The sequence below is a fragment of the Camellia sinensis genome, chromosome 2 (assembly GCF_055761805.1).
Source record: "Camellia sinensis isolate YWXY chromosome 2, ASM5576180v1, whole genome shotgun sequence".
NCBI lineage: Eukaryota > Viridiplantae > Streptophyta > Magnoliopsida > Ericales > Theaceae > Camellia > Camellia sinensis.
In genome coordinates, this window is record NC_138962.1 from 115376560 (window position 1) to 115391524 (window position 14965).

Here is a 14965-nt window from a genome sequence, read left to right on the forward strand (position 1 = left end):
GACGTTGGAAATCGCTTCAGAGAGAGGCTCTCCAACGCCTTTTGCAGGGTCTCTATCACTTACATAAATTAAGATATAAATAAAATAAAATAAAATAAAATAAAAAATCATTATAAGAATTCAAAATGATAATATAAGATCTTGTTACCTTATAGTTTTGCAAAATTCGGTTTTTAGAAAAAAAAAAAAAAGAACTGATTCCAGTAAATTATGGCTTAAACATTATTTTTTAAATTACTAATTAAGCTTACGTAATCAAACTAATTTAGCATAATTATATTGGATTACCTTAAGGTTTTAAAACTGTGCCATTTTTTCATCAAGAATTCGTTAGTCCTATATATGAAAAAAAATGATATTGACATCATATTTACACTGAAATATATATTATTTCTTGTTTATGCTTATGTTTACACACTTTTATGCATTAATTCCTATTGCTTTAACATTACGAAAAAATAGATCAATGTAATTATACCAAATTTATAGGCATATTGTAATTTTTGCCTGAACCTTATGGATGGTTAGTGTATTTATTTATTTTTCTGAACATCACAGAATTTTTTTTCAAATTTAGTATAAAAAAACCCTAAATCCTAATCGGTGACTTTATTCGTTTATGCCCACTAGCAGCTTGCATCCAGAATGGAAGAAATGATCTAAGGCAGGAGGGTAGGCCCGGCCGGCTAGGGCCAGGTCAAAACAAAAATTCTATGATATCCCAATATTTTCCGGCAGCACAGTAAGAATTCTATGATATCCACAAAGCTTTTATTGATTTTCAAAATTTTCAGATGTGCGTGCGAGCACAAAAAAAAAAAAGAAAAAAAAAAAAAAAAGTGCACCAATATGTAGATTCCTCCATAATATTGTTCATTTGGTAAAGAACAATCCACTGACTGCTAACACAATACAATCATTACAGTCACAAACATATTTATAAAAAAAAAAATTAAAAAAAAAATAAATAAAAAGCATAGATCAGCTGGAAAGAGTCAAACACAGCTGTCACCAATCAATTTTGATAGCAGCAGCAGCAACAGCAAGCTCATAGAAAAGGAAGACACTCATCTTCACAACAACAGTTGGGATGTGATAACTACAACACCAAAACCATGTTCCCAAAATGTTTTCTGATAATAAAATCTGAAACTAACCACATTTCCTTGTATCACACTGTTATCTTAAATTAACATATGAAATTAACCACAACACCAAAACCAAGAATACTATACACAACTCCAAAGCCTGAGAAAATTAACTCTTTCATCGTAACAAATAAATGTATAACAATGGTAATGATTTTGTGTTGTAAACAGCGCTCTAATTTACATTGCATCATTCTGTGAAAAATTACAATAGGAAGGATACAAACTCAAGTATTACAATTTCTATCCTTCCGATAGCAAACAATCGAAATGTGGCTAGAGTGAAAGGGAGATATATTATGATGCAGCCTAAATAATATGATATACTTGACACAGAGAAAAAAAAAAGAAGATAAAATAAAATAATTTTTAAAAAAAAGCCTAAAAGAATATGACAACTACAGTTTTTACAAAAAAGAAGAAGATTAGATGCACACAGCAAAATCACCTAGTCATCTCCTCGGGGGATCGAAAATTGGGTTCATTTCAATCTTTGCACCTCCAAACTCCCTAAACCCCCCAAACTTCTCGGCTTCTCTTGCAATCTGAATATCATCAGCTCCATAGTATTGAACAAAAATTTTTACAACAAAACGAGGAATCAATGCTTCGATTGGGATGCCAAACAAGCACCACCAAAACAATCCTGTTTGAGCAAGATGTACAATGGCCCTACAAAATTAATTTTAAGAGTTGTACTTCAGTCTTTGATCTGCTAAGCAAACAATAATGAGAATTGATATTATGAAAGTCAAGAGCAGAAGAACATTTTTCCATTTATAAGAAAATGGATTCGGTAATAAATGCTCGTGCTTATTCATTATATAAATTGCAAAGCAATTTTAAAGAAAGTAGCAACTTTGCAGTTCAACTGTCACAGATGGTCACTAAACAGATAAAGCCACCAATGGTACACTAAAGACAACTACGTTCATCCTCTGCCCTTAGTAGGGTGGCGCTAGGCATTCATTATATTCAGTTTTTTTTTTGGCTTACCTATATATATGACATATGCAAAGAGTGGAAAATTAGTCATGAATCCTGTGGGTATCTATACTATACTTGGCACGTGGCGAGCCCAACGGGCGTCACATCAACACCACTACACATCCACGTGGCAGACCCCCGAGGCACCACGATGAGTATGTCATCACCATTACGCATTCACGTGGTAGACCCCTGAGGCACCACGACGAGTCGAGATTGTATGCCTAGCCTAAGCGGGGGCATGCGCACCACCAAGAATGAAACAAGGCCACATGGAGCTGGCTCACTTAGAGCTCTTCATGGCCCTTTATAACTCAAGAAATGTATTGTCTACCCACTCACCCAGCTCCATAACAACATAGCCAGACTCTTGCCTCACATATGTTTGGCTTACCTATGTTTACTTGGCTACTGAGGTGAGCCCTTGGCTCACCCATGCATTCACCCTCTTGGCTGGCTAGGTCGGGGACAGGACCTAGGCACTCCCGCTTGGGATAATTGGAGGATTGTGGATTGGAGGCTAAGACCTCGGGATCGTCAAGGTCGTGTAGCTATCTTCCTGCAGTGATAGCTCCCCTTTTGACCTGGCTTAGAGAAAGAGACGTTGACTTTACACTTACATCTGATGCACATATGATACGCCTTAAAAGATATCACACCTACCCTTGCAGTTCCTATGATACAACCTCCCCGAGGACCTGAATCATAGGACACAGCTAGTAGGGCTGATATCACCGTCCTGTCGAGTTAAGGAGAACTTGCCACCTGTCTTGAGGTTGCTTGGGCTCCAATACTCCTGGAGTTTATATAACGACATCATAAGTGCAGCCCAAAACACACAGCAAGAGCAACGAGAATCACATAACATACATTAAGTGTTTAAGGTCTCTCACTGCCACCTCTTCCCTCTCTAAGCTTGCCTTGGTCTTCTACTCCTCCACCTCCGGTGATCTTAAGTCATTGAAGTGCCTACCATCTTCCCAGAGGTCAACGACCGATCGCCTCTAACCTCTATCACCCACATTATACTCCACTGGGGAAGAGTGGTGCCCACTTCACATGGCACCCAAAAAGAATACCAGAACCGGTACAGCAACATCCCAAGGTGGCGGTAGGGAGGCTTTGGTGGAGACCTCGGAACACAACCCCGACGGCTTTCCGGAGGAACAATCCTCTCAACCGGCCATAGCGGAACAACTCCGTGCTTTGGTTGAGAATGTCACCTCTCTCCAACAGAACCAACAACTCTTGATGGATGCCTTATTAGCCTTACAAAGGGCGCCTACACTTCCATCAACATCTAACCCCCTTTCGTCATCACAAAATGGAGTTTTGCCATCAGCTCATAATGGCTCAGAGGCTAACCCCGCTCTTCGAAACAACTTACAAAACCTAGTAGGAGGGCAGACAGCCGTACTGCACCCCCCACAGGCTCCAAGCCAAACACCCTTGCCACCAGTCGGTTTGGTCGGCGGAACTCCTGCCGCGGTGGTTTCAACTTGCTCTCCAGCTCTCCCGTCAGACCAGGTTCCTTCAGTCTAACCCCTGACACTGGACGAAGTAAAGGAACACATACACAACCTCCTTCAGACAAACAAAGGTCACATCCCTATCTCTCAAGAACTGGATCTCCGTCCCCCATACCCTATTAATATCGCAAGTCTCCCATATCCGGCAGGGTACACTGTACCCAAGTTTGTTCATTTTGACGGACGAAAAGGGAACGCTACGGAGCACGTTTCGCGCTTCCTTGACGCCCTTGGTGCCCATTGAGAAGACCGAAACCTCCGCATGAGAGAATTCTCCAAGTCCCTCACAGATCGGGCATTCTCATAGTACGCCAACCTCGCTGCTGGCTCTATTTCTTCGTGGGAAGACTTAGTAAAACAATTCTATATCAAGTTCTTTTACGTTGAAGAAAGGCTAACCACTCTTCATCTTATGAGGGAAACACAGTGACTTGGGGAGGACATCCTTGTTTATGTTCGCCGCTTCAGGGAAAAAGCAGTAGACATTCAAGACCCGATGGAAGAGCATCAACTGGTGTCAATGTGCATCGAAGGGATGCTCACAACTTACAAGCTCCAGTTGGTCAATCACTACTTCCCTGACTTTTCTGCCTTATGCGCTGCAGCTCAAAACATAAGCGAAACAGTAAGATCGGGGGCACGGAGGGAAACATTCATGGCGGACAGCGGCACCTCCACCTTCCTCGTGAAGGCCTAACAGACGCAACCACGCCATATATGCAGCAAGAGGTTCCAATGGAGGAAGAACAAATCTCCAAGCAAAGAAAAGAAAATTTGACCAAGTTCCCCCACTGTTGCCTATCTCGATGGCCGAGGCACAAGCACTCCTCAACGCCTGGGTAGAAGATGGAAAAGTTCATCTCCTTGAACCAAGGCAACCTGTCACCAAAAAAGATCAAGCCCGGGCGGACTACTGCATATATCATCGCTCTGTTAAACATCGTACCGCTGAATGTTAGGCGCTCAGATCCCTAGTCAGAAAGATGATGGCTGACGACGCTTTGGAGCTACCTCGTCACCAGACAGAGGACGTCTTAAAAGATCCTCTCCCCCGTCACAAGGATAATGGCAAGACGGTCATGATGCTTTCGCATTATGACGAGACGGAAGAACCAATAGTGTGTGAGCTCTCTGAGCTCGCACCCCTCACTTGTCCAAACTTTGAGACCCGGCGCGCGATAGCACTTAAGAAATCAACAAAGTTCAAATGGTTCTTCGACCAATTCGGTTTGTCTGAAGCAACACGTTTCGAAGCCACCAAGGCCTTTCTAAGGCTTGCGGAGCAAAATGGTGAGGCATGTATGAGTGTAAGCGGATCGGTTAGGAAAGTGTTCCGAGATAACTCCTTGGCAATAACCTTTACTGAAGCAGACAAGCAAGTACCGTTCCCACACAATCGTTCCCTCTACGTCCCAGTGTTCATCAATGGGATGGAGTTTCAAAGAGAATTCATGGATGGAGGGGCTTCACTAAATGTAATGCCCTATTCTACTTTCCAGGCAGCAGGGATCTCACAAAAACACCTAGTCAGACAACCCATTTCCATCACCGGTTTTGGAAATCAAAAAATCAAAACCATAGGGCATATCCAACTAGAATTAGCAGTTGGACCGATCCGTTCCACCACTAAGTTCCATGTCATAGAGGCTGAGACAACCTACCAAAATCTTTTAGGGAGAACTTGGCTCCATAGATATGCCGCAATCCCCTCCACTTACCATCAATGTGTCAAAGCAATTTACAACAATGAGGTAGTGGCCATAACTGGCTCTCAAAAACCCTTTCGAGTTGATGAAGCTCATATGGCGGATGCAGTATTTTACAATCATGTTGATGAGGACGAGCCCCCCTGCCACTCCGAGGAACTCCCATACCAAATTGGGATGACCTCTCGGAAGAAGATGCATCACCACCTCGGAGAAAGACGTTTGCCAGATCAGAACCTTCAAGAAAGCTTCCTAAAGTGACGAGGCTCCAAACAGAAGATGGCAGAGTGGTATACCATTTATGACGGTCTCTGGGGTTGGCAAGTGTCACCAATGCCAACCCCCAGCCAGACGAAATGGCAATCGCTTATCACAAACCAAATGAAAGAGACTATCTTTGCTGCACTCTATCTACACTGGCCCAACACCCTCAAAGGGCAAAGAATAAAAAAAGCAAGGACAAGAGAAACAGAAAGGAAAAGAAAGTCATGGCTCTCCCAGTAATAGAAAAGCATTTCGACAAATTCAATAGTCCATCAACAAGTCACTTGGATAGAGTTGGGGGCTCAAAAGTCGAATCTAAGGTATCCACTTCATCCCCTAACCAAGCCCCTACCACCTCAGTTGTAACCCCAAAGAAAGATGGACTACAAGAAGTTAGGCCTGCTCCAGAATGCTTACAAGACGGCCCTCGGCCCCAAAAGCAAGAACTGGAAGAAATCAACATAGTGTAGACGTCCCCAAACGCCCCGGGAGGGATGAGGTCCCGTTCCGTTCATTTTGGGCTCACTACAGTTCGGACTCTCAAATTGTCACGGTTCTAAGTCTGAACCAAAGAGTCCAAATCCGGCAAATCATTTTGAGAAAACAGATTTTTGAAAGAAGTGCCAAACATGGACTGCTTTGCCAGATACAGAGTCGCCACCTAAATATTTATTTTGGGAGAATTTAGGAAATCCTGACTCGTTGCCTAAGGCTACGTGTCTGTCATCACCAAAGTTGCCTCGGCTCGGGAACTTGGGTACGATTGGGGAAGGTCACTTCGTGAGCACCCCTGCTCGCCCGATCAAAGATCGGCCTCTACTAACCATGATATCAAGTTTTGAAAACATTGTGTGTTCTTATTCCGATTTTTTAGCCTAAGTTTACTATGTGACGCGCACAATATACAAGTATAGACCGGGTCGCCTGAATTGGAACAAAACATTTCGTGTTTGTTTTTGAAAGATGGTTTGATGGTGCTACTCGCAAGTAGGCTAAGACGTGGATTTGCCACCCTCGGGTGGGCTTAGAAAAGATGGTTTTGCCACTATCTAGTGGGCTTAAAACTCACAGTCAATGATTTGTTCCAATCCAAATAACCCAACCTTCACCCACAGGCATTCAGGCAGTTATATCACATAAGCATATAGCCTCATGGTAAGCATGCTATTCATGGCATTCACTCACACACATGCAAGGATGCTAAAGCGTAAAAACTCACCGAGTACTCCAAGCCAAAACAGAAGCTAATTAGAAATCCATGCATGATCCTAACTATACAGAAATGCCTAATGCAACACATCCAAAAATACAACTATAGCAGGCTCGGCTATTCTAAACACGGCATATGAGATGCAACAGCTAACATGTATTCAACTTGAAATTGAGATACAAATGCAGTTAGTATGATGCGCCGAGCCCGGTGCATGCAATACAGATGAATGAATGCAAACATGCTATCATACTGTATGCTATTTGAAACATGCCCTAATCTAACCATCATAAGCTGGTAAATAAAAATGAAGAAAGACGTGGGGTTGAAAGACATACATCACACACACGCACACTTATTACAACATTGCCCTCGCACAGAGGGTTTGAATAAATAATAGACAGTCCCAAATGAATAATACAGTCCGAATAAATACAAAATTCTAATCAATTAACAAATTAATCTAAGAAAGCTGTAAACTAGCATGCAAGCTAGGGACTGCCTTGACTCCGCTCCGGATGATGAATGATGCATGCTCGGGTTGCCTTGCGCGGAAATCCACGGCGATGCCCCGATTAGCCTCTGTTTGCAATTTATTCATGGAATGCGTGCCAAGCTCTGGAAGGCTGCTGATTCTTGATTTGCTGCAACAGAGAGCAAGAAAGGGGCATGGCAATGGCCCTGTTTGGTGTAGCTTAAAAGCTGCTTATTTCAGCTTTCAGCTTAATTTAAGTTATTTTGATGTGTTTGGTTTAGCTTTTAGCTTATAGCTTATAACTTTTTAGAAGTCAGAAATCAGCTTATTCTTTGAGTGGGGCAGGAGATGCTTAATTTATAAGTTAGAAATCAGCTTATGTTCATAGTTATAAGCCATAAGCTGTTTAGGCATAAGCTATAAGCACTTTCCCACAGCTCTACCAAACAGGGCCAATGTATTTTTACACATGTATGCATGCCTTGATCCTCGTGCCACCAATCGCGCATCTCGATGCATGATGGCCGAGGAGTCGAATTGCACAACTCAATATGAAATGAATGCGCACATAAACACAACAAGACCTAAACTCCATCATGGGTAATCCGGAGTGTCGGTGACAGGGAATTGGGACACGTTCCGTCACTCGGAGTACGAAACATACCTCGTTTCTCGTGCTCGGGCTAACTCCTACCCCAAGCACAATGCAATATGCATGACATGCATGAATGCAACTAAGATACAACCTAACATGCACAATGCTATGAAATGGCATACACGATGCACGAGGTAACATGGCATACACAATGCGCTAACATACAACCTAGCATACACAATGCTATGAAATGGAATGGCATACACAATGTATAATGGACTTACACCAACACAAGTGGACCTCAGCCACACTCACATAGGAGGCCATACGATGAAAATGAGACAACTCGAAATGCGTGCTCACGTGCACGCAAATCGAGGATCGACCCTAAGGCACCAAATGCCACTCTAACAAGACATGGCAAGGCATGGAATATGGCATACTAGCATGAAAATTTCAGTAGCAAATATGATGCAAAACAGCCCCAGAACATGGAAACATGGCACCCGATACATGGAATGAGACCCGAAACATGAAATTAGGTACATGGAATGACCTATGGCTATGCAAAGCATGCATTATTTGAACATGAAGTGTGAATAAAGAATCAATACAATCCCAAAATAAGCATATTTACAGTTTTAAGCAAGGCCAAACAATGAACACAAATAGGACTAAGCTAGTATGCAAAAATGGCCCCGTAAGAGAGGTAATGAAGCAAGTAGAATATTATGGCCCTAAATGGCCAAGAGCTCTTCAACAAAGTTGAAGAGGGTCTCAAAATGAAGCACTTTACAGTTTACAGAAAGCCACGGATCTAAACACAAACAGGCCTAAAACATTGTGCAAGAAATGAGCCAAAAGGGAGACAAAGAGGCAAGTGATGGTTTCTGGCCTCAAACATAGGAGGGCCCTTAAACAAAGTTGAAGAGGGGCCCAAAACATGGTATTTTTCAGTTAGTGACCAAACCCAAAACAGTGCATATGCAAGCTTAAAATACTATGCAAAATAAGGCCTAAAAAGAGGTTTAAACACAAAGAGCAAAAAGGGAGCTTCAAAAAGCAAAGGTCCCTTGATCAAACATGAAGAGAGGGTCAAAATAAGGATATTTACAGTTCGGACCAGAGCCCAAAAATACAAGCACAAGGGGATAACAAAACATGCAAAAATATGGCAAAAAGAGAGATAAAGAGGCAAGTGACAGATGGAAGCCTCAAACAGTGAAGAACCCTTCAACAATGTTGAAGAAGGGCTCAAAATAATCCACTTTTCAGTTTATAACCAAGCTCAAAAAAATTTACAAATGAGCCTAAAATACTATGCAAGAAAGAGGCATACAAGAGAGGTAAAGAAGCAAGTGTAAAAAGAAAGCCTCAAACAGGGAGAGGTCCTTAAACAAACATGAAAAAAAACCTTAAAAAAATGCTATTTTCAGTTAGGGTCGGAGCCCAAAAATGTAAGCAAGTATGGCTTAGATATAGAACAAAATAAAGCACAAAAGAGGGAAAATAGAGACTCACCCTTGTAGACCAATGAACCAGCGACTCTTGGCCTGAGAAGTAGTGATCCTAGCCTCTGGAAAGAACCTCCAAGCTGCTAGAATAAAGTGTGGGTTGGTTGGCTTGGAGATGGAGTAGAATGCGTGTAGGATTTGAGAGGTTTTGAGGGTTGGAGTGTAGAGAGAGAGAGATACAATATAGGAGACTTAAACCAAACTTTCTAACCCTTAAAACACAGCTAGGGGGGGCTGGTTATATATGCAAAAGAAGGGGAAAAAGGGGGGGGGGAAATGGAATTCAAATTTCCCCCCAAAAGTTGGCCCCCCCCGAATACACAATCTGGGGGGAAACAAAATACAGATTTGTAATGTACCTGGAGAGAGGATCAAGGTCGGTTGCTTATCTAGGGTTTAGGTGGCCGGTCGGCCTTCTCCATGGCCGGTCAGCCAAGGGTCAAAAGGGTCAATGAAGATTAATGGCCGGCCATGCCAAAAAGAGGGCCTCTCATGTGTGCACAACACAACCATGTGGTCAAAAACTGGAGAGAATGAACCAGGAGAGAGAAAAGGCCACTTTTAGGAGGGGTTCAAAAGGGTCACACACAATTACTGGCCGGCCATATGATATTTGTGGCCTCCCAAGTGTCTACAACACAAATATGTGGTTTAGGGCTAGAAAAAGTGGCCTTAGGGTGGTCAACATTGGCTTTCAAGTGAGAAAAACGGGCGACGGAGGGCGATGGAGGAATAAAAATGGTTGTCAAAACAATTACTGGCCTCCCACCATTCTACGACCTTTCTAACAATGAAACAAAGGTCCCTTCCAAAAATGAACTCAAACCGATGCAAAATGAAAGTTCGGGGGCCGAAACACGCAGCCCGGGGCCCTGAAAACTGACTGTTAGGTACCGGAAGTGGCGTATGACCACGAAGTTGGTGTTTTTCGGACCGCAGTGTCCTTCAAAAGGGAGTAAATAAGATGCATGCCAAAAATCGGAGCAAACGGAGGTGGTTAAGCGGTCCCGAACCGAGGCACACGGCCAACGGCTCCGAAAAACCAGAAACCGAGCTCCAAACGGGAAAAATGGCCTACGACCACGAAACGTAGCCTACGGCCACTGAGAGATGATCTACGAGACCTCTCCCTTCCTTCAGGAAGAGAAAACAGAGAAAACGGAGCCTGGTTCGCAAACTGAGGCAAGACACGAAAGAGCCCGGAAGTCCGGAAGCAAGGCTCGCAGCCGAGACTCTAAAACTTCTGAACGAGCACAATATGCACCATCACCGAGCGCTCAATCGGTGACGTCTGAGTCTTAAGGTCGGTCAAAAATGGGGTGTCTACACATAGCCCCTGAAGGAAAACGCAGACGTCCTATCTTCATTTGCAAAGATTTGCCAGAAGAACAGAGAGGGCCCCTCGTCGAGCTAATCAAGAAGTATTCGAACGTCTTTGCGTGGACATATGAAGAAATGCCAGGCCTAGACAAAGAAGTTACCATGCACCGCTTGAACGTCATCCCCCTGGCTCACCCAGTCAAGCAAGGTGTCAGATTTTATAAGCCTGAGGTAGAGCTCAACATCAAGGACGAAGTAGTAAAGCTGCTTGGAGCAGGATTCATTAAACCTATCCAGCACCCCACATGGCTTTCTAGCATCGTCCCAGTCATAAAAAAGAATAGACAAATTCGAGTATGCGTTGACTTTAGAGACCTGAACAAATCTTGCCCCAAAGATGAGTTCCCACTCCCAAACATAGACACCTTGATTGATTCGGCAGCTGGACACCATATGTTTTCATTCATGGACAGTTTCAGTGGCTACAACCAAATTAAAATGGCTCCAGAGGATGCCCCCAAGACGGCATTTCGCACTTCCATAGGTAACTTTTTCTATACCGTAATGCCTTTTGAATTGAAAGAGCTATGACAGCCATCTTCCACGATATGTTGCACAAAACCCTAGAGTGTTACATTGATGATTTAGTTGTAAAATCCAAAGAAGAAGCTAATCACCTCAAAGACCTTCAAAAAGTCTTTGAACGTTGCAAGAAATACAGACTTCAAATGAACCCGCTTAAGTGCGCATTCGGAGTCACTGCCGGCAAGTTCCTTGGCTCCATTGTTCATTGCCATGGGATAGACCCCGACCCAGCAAAGGTCGTCGCCATCAGAAATATGCCACAACCAACGAGTATAGATGAGCTGAGAACCTTCCTTGGTCGGGCATCTTATCTAAGAAGATTTATCCCTGCTATGGCTGAAATAATACAACCCTTCAACTCATTGCTAAAGAAAGATGTCAGGTTCACATGGAATGAAGAGCACCAACAAACATTCGAAGGGGTGAAGTTAGCTTTGACCTCCCCTCTTTCCATGACTCCCCCTCAACTAGCAAGGCCTTTACTTCTCTACATCACTTTCACACCGAAGTCAATTGGAGCTTTGCTCGCCCAAGAAATCGACGGACTTGAATGACCCGTATACTACATAAGCAGGGTTATCCAAGGGGCTGAAATCCGATACTCCCCCATCTAGCGGCATTGCCTTGCCCTAGTCTTCGCTGCTAAAAAGCTCCGACATTACCTCCTTTCTTACCCCATTCATCTCATGACCAGGAGTGATCCCATCCGATTCCTTCTCACCAGACCTGCTCTTTCCGGCAGGCCAGCCCACTGGCTTCTCTCGCTAGCAGAATATGATATCACCTGTAAAGCTCCCAAGGCCATTAAGAGCCAAGCGCTAGCTGACCTCCTGGCTCATTTCCCCAGGGGAGAACATGAGCCGCCCCCGAATGAGCTGCCAGGAGATGAGTTCCAAGCTGCTAAAGTAAACGCTGAAGGAGAATGGAGTCTGAGTTTTGATGGGTCATCCACCTCCAAAGGGGAATGAGCTGGAATAGTCCTTATTTCCGCAAACCTAACCGAAGTCAATTTGTCATATAAACTAGATTTTCGATGCTCTAACAATGAGGCAGAGTATGAAGCCCTGATACTAGGGCTTTTGGTAGCACTCCATCTAGGAGTAAGTCTCTTATGTATCAAAGGCGACTCTAATATGGTGGTCAAGCAGACCAATGGAGACTATGCTATCAAAGAGCCCCTTTGGCTTCATACAGAACCATCGTCCAAAGGTTGACAGACAAATTCGACATGGTAAGGCTAGAACACGCTCCTCGCTCCAACAATCGACACCCGGACGCCCTCACCACCTTGGCCTCTAAGGTGGAATTCTCAGAAGAATCAACCAAGATAGAAGTCCTGAAACGCTCCGTGCCATGCTCAGTAACAACTATCTTCCCTGAAAAAGAACCCACCGATTGAAGAGCCCCAATCATTGATGAGCTCTGTACCCCCTCAGGTAAACTACCTTTGAGTGAGACCAAACACTTCACAGTTTATCAAGGAGTCCTCTACTATAGAGGGCCCGGTGGTTTATTGGCACGATGCATTGACCTTATCGAAGCCAAGTCCAAATTAGAAGGGGTGCACAATCGCTCCTGTGGGATAGGAGATGTAAGCCTCTACAGGAGGCTACAACGACAAGGGTATTATTGGCCTACCATGGCCAAGGAAGCGAATGACCTTCAAGGGAAGTGCACCAAATGTCAGGAATTCCCTCCAAAGGCCGAATGCAACTTCACAGAAATCACCTCCGACTGGCGTCAGGTATACATAGATTACCTCAAAGATGAATCATTGCCACCAGAACGCTCTGCAGCCGCAATAATCAAGAAGCGAGCTCCGAAATTCTTTTTGCAAGGAGAGCAACTTTTCAGGCATGGCTTCGATGGAAAGCCATTACGTTGCTTGTCAGGAGCCGAAATCCATAAAGTTTTGGAACTTACTCACGGATCAGAGCACCAAAGGGGAGCGAAACTATTTCAACATCTTCTACATTTAGGGTATTATTGGCCTACCATGGAGACAGATGCCAAAATGTACGCCAAACGCTGCAAACCTTGCCAACTCCATGGAAATCTCATTCATGCACCCGCCACTGATCTACATAGTTCGAGCCCACCATGGCCTTTCCACACGTGGGCTATGGATCTCAATGGCCCCATCTCTCCGCCATCAAGGGGACACATATGGATTGTAGCGGCTACAGAGACCTATACTAAATGGGTAGAAGCCATCCCTCTAAAAAAGGCAACAGGAGCTGCTATCTCCAACTTCATCCGAGAATTCATCATATGTCATTTCGGCATACCTAGAGTAATTCTTTCAGACAATGGGACCCCTTTTGTCAACCGCCAAGTCGGACAACTCCTTGTCTCCTATGACATCACGCACCATAAATCAACGCCTTACTATCCCCAAGGGAATGGGCAAGCAGAAGCGACCAACAAAACACTCCTTAGAATCCTTTCACGGACTCTCAAGGATTATCAAAGGGATTGGGCGCACGTACTCCCAATGGCGCTCTAGGCTTACAGAACATCCAAAAGACGGCCGACTCAAATGACCCCATTCTCATTGGTATACGGCACGGAAGCAGTTCTTCCAGTGGAAATTGCCATACCCTCAGCTCGCATGGCCCTCCGAAGTGAAGTTACTCCAGACTCCAGATCCTATGAATTGGAGATCCTTGATGAAAGAAGGGACAAGGCCCTGGCTAACCTCAAAGTTTACCAAAGTCGCATAGCTCGAGCCTATGATACCTTGGTGCGCCCCAGACAATTCCAAGAAGGTGACTTGGTACTTCGTGCTGCACCTCATGTCATGAGAGGAATCGCTACCCACAAGTTCACTCCTAAGTGGCAAGGACCTTACGTAGTAAGAGAGGCCAACGAGAATGGTTATTATAGAATTTCTGAACCAAACTCGCAAGCTCTCTTGAGCCCTATCAATGCCAAATGGCTAAAGGCCTATTTCCCTTAGGATAAGAGTGAAGAATCACCCCTGAGAAATTTACTCTTACTGATGTAATGGCAATGTAAGACATCAGCTCATGCTTATGTTAAATAAACAATCATTTGCTATCTCCATTCTCATTACGTTTTGTGTAACTATTAATAAATTATCAATCCAAAAAAAAAAAAAAGATAGAGAGAGAAAACAAAAATATATACAGTGCTTAGGGTCTTAGCTCAACCAGTACAAGAAATTCTTCAACTTGTCTAACTTGGACCTATCTGGCTATCTAAGTCAAAAGCCTCATCTTCCACACTAATAAGTTGAGCCTCTACCATGGCTCTCCTCTCTCTCAAACTCGATATCGCCAAGTCCACATCCGCCAATGCCTTGGTCGCCCGCTCTAACTCCACCATAGCCTTTTCCCTAGAAGACGCCGATTCCATCAAAGCCGTGTCCATTTCCGCTAGCTCAAACTTGAGATGGTGATTCTTTACCTGCACCTCCATACGAGACAAACTCTCTCTCAGCCAGCTCACCTCAAACTCATGCCACTGAAACTCAGCCACAGCAGCCTGAAATGATTGAAACATATCAATAGAAGTCTCCGGAGTAAGACCATGAAACCCACTGAGCATATCACCGAACGCCTCTAACAAATAGCGTCGTAAGAACATAGCCTCCAAACGCATGAAAGTGC

At 43.9% G+C, this 14965-nt stretch overlaps 1 protein-coding gene across 1 annotated transcript; it reads left to right on the plus strand.

The window, feature by feature from the left end:
• The first annotated feature begins 13872 nt into the window (after window positions 1-13872).
• Window positions 13873-14292, plus strand: LOC145818832 (uncharacterized). The gene has a single exon (XM_082912921.1). The coding sequence runs from the start codon at window positions 13873-13875 to the stop codon at window positions 14290-14292; it is 420 nt and encodes a 139-aa protein (XP_082769047.1).
• The last annotated feature ends 673 nt before the right edge of the window (window positions 14293-14965 follow it).

Coding starts and splice junctions, on each gene's coding strand:
- LOC145818832 (XM_082912921.1), top strand. CDS start 13,873: ATGACCCCATTCTCATTGGTATACGGCACGGAAGCAGTTCTTCCAGTG.